Source organism: Rana temporaria, chromosome 2, assembly GCF_905171775.1.
Source record: "Rana temporaria chromosome 2, aRanTem1.1, whole genome shotgun sequence".
NCBI lineage: Eukaryota > Metazoa > Chordata > Amphibia > Anura > Ranidae > Rana > Rana temporaria.
In genome coordinates, this window is record NC_053490.1 from 313,362,169 (window position 1) to 313,368,559 (window position 6,391).

The window sequence follows — 6,391 nt, forward strand, 5'->3', positions numbered from 1 at the left end:
GTGACCGCAATGTCAGCAGCCGAAGACGATCTGTTCATCGGCTTTCGGCTGCCGCCACCATCCTTAATAAGGAAATCAGGAAGTGAGGCCTTGCGGCTTCACTTCCTGGTTCCCTACTGATAATGCGCAAGTCATGCTGCGTGTCCTCACTGGTCTCTGCTGTCTTCTGGGACCTGTGTGTCTCCCAGAAGACAGTTGGGGAGAACAGAGTAGGCTCCAGAAGTGGCGTTGGTCACTGTGATCACTGCAGTGATCTATGTCAGGAAGTGGGAGCTTTATTACACAGGTCTCTGCTCCCCCCCCCCCCCCCTGAAACGTGCCAAATGTGACACCAGAGGGTTCCATTTTTGGGTGGAACTCCACTTTAAGAAAGTTTGGAGACCCCTGCTGTAGAGGCATATGCTTTGTTCATATAAGAAAGACTTGTTTACAGTTTACCTAGATATCAGAAACAACCATAACTAATGTTATATAAGCATGTAGCAATATTACTTTATGTGGAGCACCCAGCCTAGAGATGTTTAAATAACATCACAAAACATTTCACAGAAAAAGACAAAAAGTAACATTTTGTAAATAAAATTCTCACCTTTCTAAGGTTCCATCACTCCCTGGTGAATGGGTCTGGCTGACACTTGTAGTGCTAGTTGCCTTAAGACCCTCGTATTGTTCTATATAAGGCTTGATCATTGCTATAAAAAGTCATGTAAGTGCTGATGTGTTTTCCGCTGATAAAGTGCTTTATTGGAATGCTACAGCTGATTTGATCTGGACAAAGACCTGTTGTATGTTTTTTTCCTCACTGCAGACTTGATATAACAGAGGATCTTTTTTTTTCCCATTAGAATCAATCGCCTTCTTTTTTCCTATTAATCTTTTTTTTTTTTATGATTATTTCCATTGTCGTTTTTGGAAGCATTAGCGTGCCCTTCACAGTGTGGTCTGGTTTGGCTCCACATCTCCTTGTTCACATGTGAGGTTCCCAATTTTCAGCAAATCTCCCTGGAATGAACTTTCGCTGAGCATTTTTTTTTTTTTCTCCCCAACAGCAGCAGCGTCTCTGTAAGTTGGAAACCATCTGGATCGGTTGTTATGGAAACAAGGATGCCATGACAACTGGGTTTCTCAGGAAACCCCAGGCTGCTATGGAAACTGCATCACTCAGGTCAGAATTAGTAACTTCCGATGAAAAGCAAGTCCAGCAGTTTAATCTTCTAGCATGTAGTAGACTGTCAAAACATAACAGTATCCACACAAGGCAGAAAGATAAGGTTTACAACAATAGAAACTTGGCACTAATCAGAGAAGGATTTCTACACAGTTTTGCAGTTTTTCTTTTAGCTAGGCTATAAATTTATCATCTAATCAGAAACCTAATTAAAAACGAATTTGATTAGTACGCCTACCGAATGCTGCTAATAGAGTAAAAGCTTTGTTCACAGATACAACTTCTGCGCTTTGAGGTGGTATCCACAAAAAAAAGAAGGGTGAGATGATGATCGTAATATTCCAAATAATAAAAAAAAAAAAGGGTGAGATGATCGTAATATTCCAAATAAAAAAAAAAAAAAGGGTAACTTAAATAGAATTAATTATCAGAAACGAAATTAAAAACGAATTTGCTTAGTACACCTACCACATAAGAGTAAAGGGTTTGTTCACAGATACAACTTCTGCGCTTTCATGTGGTCTCCACAAAAAGGGTGAGATGATTAGAATCGGAATATTCCCAATTACAAAAAAAAAAAAGAACATAAATTAAATGAATAAAAAAAGGCTTTGGAGGTAAATGTTGATCTGTCGACAGTAACTGTTTGCTAGTTGGTAGACTACAAAGCAGCACTTCATTTTATGGCCAATAAAAAAAGAAAAGTAGGGACTTTCCCTAAAAATAAGAGATGTGCAGCCTCCTGGCACGACTTTGCCTTCTAGCACCACTTCTGATCTCCTCTTATAGAGTGCGAGCAACAGCTTCCTTCCCCTTAAAAATGAAAAAAGTGGGAGATACCGATGTCGATGGTGGTGACATTTCTCCAGATTGGCTGGTTGGTGGAGCCCTTCCATCCATCGGTGGTGCGATGGTTACACGTCGGTGAAGATCTTCTTGATGTTCACACAGTTGGGGTTGTTGGTGGTACAGTTGGCAGTCTTAAAGCTTGGCTGCTTAAAGGGCTCTGGGCTCACCCCTTCCTCGATCACCATGTACTCCGATTTACTAAGGCTGGAATTGCTACGGGTCTTCTTCAGGTCCTCGTTGGAGGACAAGTGCTGGCAGCTCCCTACATGGAGGTACTGGGCTTGCTCCTCACCTTCGGTCTCCCGGTGGTAGAAGTAGTTGAAGTTGGACACTATGACGGGCACTGGTAATGCAATAGTGAGCACCCCTGCGATGGCACACAAGGAGCCCACGATCTTACCACCAATGGTGATCGGGTGCATGTCCCCGTAGCCCACCGTGGTCATGGTGACCACTGCCCACCAGAAGGCATCAGGGATGCTGCTGAAACCAGAAGATGGGTCATCAGCCTCGGCAAAGTAGACGGCACTGGAAAAGAGGATGACTCCGATGAAGAGGAAGAAGATGAGCAACCCAAGCTCCCTCATGCTGGCCTTCAGGGTTTGCCCCAGGATCTGCAGCCCCTTGGAGTGCCTGGACAGCTTGAAGATCCTGAAGACCCTAACCAGGCGGATGACCCTGAGGATAGCCAGAGACATGGCCTGCTGCCCATTGCCCTGGCGCTCGGCCAGTTCGGTGCCAAGTGTGATGAAGTAAGGGATGATGGCCACGATGTCGATGATGTTCATGATGTTCTTGGAGAAGGTGGCTTTGCTGGGGCAGGCGAAGAACCTGACCAGGAGCTCGAAGGAGAACCAGATGATGCACAGGGTCTCCACCACGAAGAACGGGTCGGTGAAGGAGCTACTCAGGAAGGGACCGGTGCTGTTATGCCCATGGGGTAACACGGGCGGCCCGTTGTATTCCTTGTCATCCCGGAACTCGGGCAAAGTCTCCAGGCAGAAGATGACAATGGAGATGAGGATGACCAGAACTGAGACGATGGCAATGCCCCGCGCGGGACCTGAACTCTCCGGGTACTCAAAGAGCAGCCAGACCTGGCGCTGGAAGTCATTGGAGGGTAGGGGTCTCTCCTCTTCTCTGATGAAGCCCTCATCTTCTCGGAACTTCTCCATGGCTTCCTCGCCCAGCTCATAGAAGCGGATCTCCTCGGAGAAGATATCTATGGGCACATTGACTGGTCGGCGGATGCGCCCCCCGGACTGGTAGTAGTAGAGGATGGCATCGAAGCTGGGTCGGTTGCGATCGAAGAAGTACTCGTTGCGGAGCGGGTCAAAGTATCTCATCCTCTTTTTAGGGTCGCCCAGTAAGGTGTCGGGGAACTGGGCTAAAGTCTTCAGTTGGGTCTCAAAGCGGAGGCCAGAGATGTTGATGACCACCCGCTCGCAGCACTCATGCTCGTCCTGTTCATAGCCCTCGGAGGAGTGTTGTCCCGGGAGGGCGGCCGCCTCCTCCATCAGGTTATCGCACGCCACCACCGTCATGCTCTCCTGCTCCGCGTCCGTGTAGCCCGGGTTAACGATGTTGCTGTTGGTGCGGTGCCTGGTGGAGGACGGCGGAGGGGATTGCAGGAGGCTGAGGTGCTCGTCCATAAAGGTGAGCGGAGGGGAGGGCGGGCAGGGGAAGCGGCGGCGGCGGCCCCCTCCTCCTATAGCCCCGCTACTACAGCCGCCGGCTCCCCCCCTCTTCCTCCGTCTCTTTTTATAGCTTTCACCGGCAACCTGATGCTCTCCGCTCACTCAGCCCAGGGAGCCGAGCTGCCTGCGTGCGCACCCCCGTTATATAGCTCTGGCCCCTCCCACAGCCCTCAGCGCACAGGTCCCGCCCACAGAGAGCGGGCGGCTGGCTGCCAGTATTCACCTGCGAGACGGAGGGGGGAGGGGGCTCTCTCCGGTCTGCGTTCGGTCTCTAGTCCTCTTCCTGACAGGCTTCCATTCATACATTGCCGCCCTGACCGTCCAACCTGTAGCTGCTGCACGTGTCTCTGATCGTTTGTCTATTAGATCTGCCTGGGAACGTCTGTGACTTCGCGATCATAGGCAGCCGAGGTGACAGCTCTGCCTGTGACAGCAGCTCTGCCTGTGACAGCTGACTCACACACATGTGACTCATTCATGGAACTGCTCATCGTGTTTACATTGAGGGAGAATGTCTCCTACTGATCACACAGATCCCTTCTATACACCCATCCCTCCCTACTGTCCTGATTCCCATCACTCCTCCTCAGGTGTCCTCCATCTCACTCTGCTCTACACATCTCTGGAAACATTCAGGGTTATGTGCAATGCCTAAGGTCATTGGAACGGGTAGTTTTTCTTTTTCTTTTTTCTTTTGTGTTTTGCTGTTTTTCTTTTTAAATAAGTACATTACGCTTACCTAAAACAAAGAACGTGTAGATCAACTACAGCTATTCAAAGAGGGTCATTTTTTGTGTTTTTTATTATTATTATTTGTTTTGTTTTATTTTTGTTGTTGTTTTGTTTGTTTTTAGTAATGAATAAGTTATACTTAGCTAAAACAAATAAAGTGTAACTTAACTACAACTTCTGTAAGTGGTTGTTTTTTTATTATTATTTTGTTTTGGTTTTGTGTTTTTTTTGTTTGTTTGTTTGTTTGTTTGTTTTTTCCTTCTTTTATTATTTGTTTTATAATTATTACAATTTTTTTATTTATTTTTTGTAATAAACAAGTTATATTCATCTAAAACAAAGTGTAGCTCAACTACAGCTATTCAACTTCTGTAAGGGGTAGTTTTTAGTGTTTTTTTTTGTATCATTTGTTTTGATTCATAGTAATAAACAAGTTATACTTGCCAAAAACAAAAAAACGTGTAGCTCAACTACAACTGCTCAACTACTGTGATGCCTCCTGCACACTGGATGTTAAAATAACATTCTAAAAAAACACCAGTGGCTTTGCAGTGAGTTTTTCAATGTTTTTTAACATTTTTGCAATAGCGTTAATTTATTTTATTTTTTTGTGTATTATTATTTAGATTTTTGTTTGTTGTCTTTTTTTTTGTGTAATGAACAAGTTATACTTATACCTAAAACAATAAAAGTGTAGCTCGGCTCAACTATTGTAACAGCCGTCAGTGCCATCTATCAGTGCCAGCCAGCCGTCAGTGCCATCTGTCAGTGCCAGCCAGCTGTCAGTGCCATCTGTCAGTGCCAGCCAGCCGTCAGTGCCATCTGTCAGTGCCAGCCAGCCGTAAGTGCAATCTATCAGTGCCAGCAAGCCGTCAGTATCTGTCAGTGCCAGCCAGCCATCAGTGCCATCTGTCAGTGCCAGCCAGCTGTCAGTGCCATCTGTCAGTGCCAGCCAGCCGTCAGTGCCATCTGTCAGTGCCAGCCAGCCGTAAGTGCAATCTATCAGTGCCAGCAAGCCGTCAGTATCTGTCAGTGCCAGCCAGCCATCAGTGCCATCTGTCAGTGCCAGCCAGCCGTCAGTGCAATCTATTAGTGCCAACAAGCCGTCAGTGTCTGTCAGTGCCAGCCAGCCATCAGTGCCATCTGTCAGTGTCAGCCAGCCATCAGTGCCGTCTGTCAGTGCCAGCCAGCCGTCAGTGGCAGCCATCTATCAGTGCTGCATATAAGTGCCACCTAATCCTATCAGTGCTGCAGATCAACGCCACCTAATCTGTATTGTGCTTTGAGAAACTGTCACATGACATTAAAAAAAGTATCAGTATCGGCGAGTACTTGAAAAAAAGTATCAGTACTTGTACTGTCTTAAAAAAGTGGTATCGGGACAACCCTTATTTATTTTTCTAGTAATAAACAAGTTATACTTACCTAAAACAAATACAGTGTAGCTCAACTACAACTACTCAACTGTACTTTGTTGTGCTGTTTTATTGTTTGTTTTGTGCTTTTGTTGTTTTTTTTTGCTTTTTTTTTTGTAATGAACAAGTATGTTCACACTGGCATTAAACCCAGGCATTTGAGAGGCGTCAAAAAAAAAAACTTAAACACCTATGCAAATGATACAATAGACAGCACACAGTGCTGTTCAAACTCTCAAGACATGAAGCATTAGCACCGCTTCACTTCAAAATTGAAACACTGATGGACACTGATAGGCGGCACTGATGGACACTGATAGGCGGCACTGATGGGCACTGATAGGCAGCACTAATGGGCACTGATAGGCAGCACTGATGGGGAATGATATGCAGCAGAACTGATAGGCACTGATGGGCAGAACTGATAGGTAGCACTGATCATCAGTGCCCTGATTATCTGTGTGCATGCCCCCTGTCAAGATTGCTGGTTACATGCTCTCCTCTCTTCACGCTATGACAGAGCATGAGAA

General features: G+C 46.0%; 1 protein-coding gene across 1 annotated transcript; it reads right to left on the reverse strand.

Moving 5' to 3' along the window:
- Nucleotides 1–1,906: 1,906 nt before the first annotated feature.
- Nucleotides 1,907–3,857, reverse strand: LOC120927011 (potassium voltage-gated channel subfamily A member 3-like). The gene has a single exon (XM_040337400.1). It carries the CDS (start codon nucleotides 3,667–3,669, stop codon nucleotides 2,083–2,085), a length of 1,587 nt encoding a protein of 528 aa, XP_040193334.1. The 5' UTR covers nucleotides 3,670–3,857; the 3' UTR covers nucleotides 1,907–2,082.
- Between the last annotated feature and the right edge of the window lie 2,534 nt (nucleotides 3,858–6,391).

Excerpts from the sequence above, each read along its gene's own strand:
- LOC120927011 (XM_040337400.1), bottom strand. The coding sequence starts at position 3,669 with ATGGACGAGCACCTCAGCCTCCTGCAATCCCCTCCGCCGTCCTCCACC.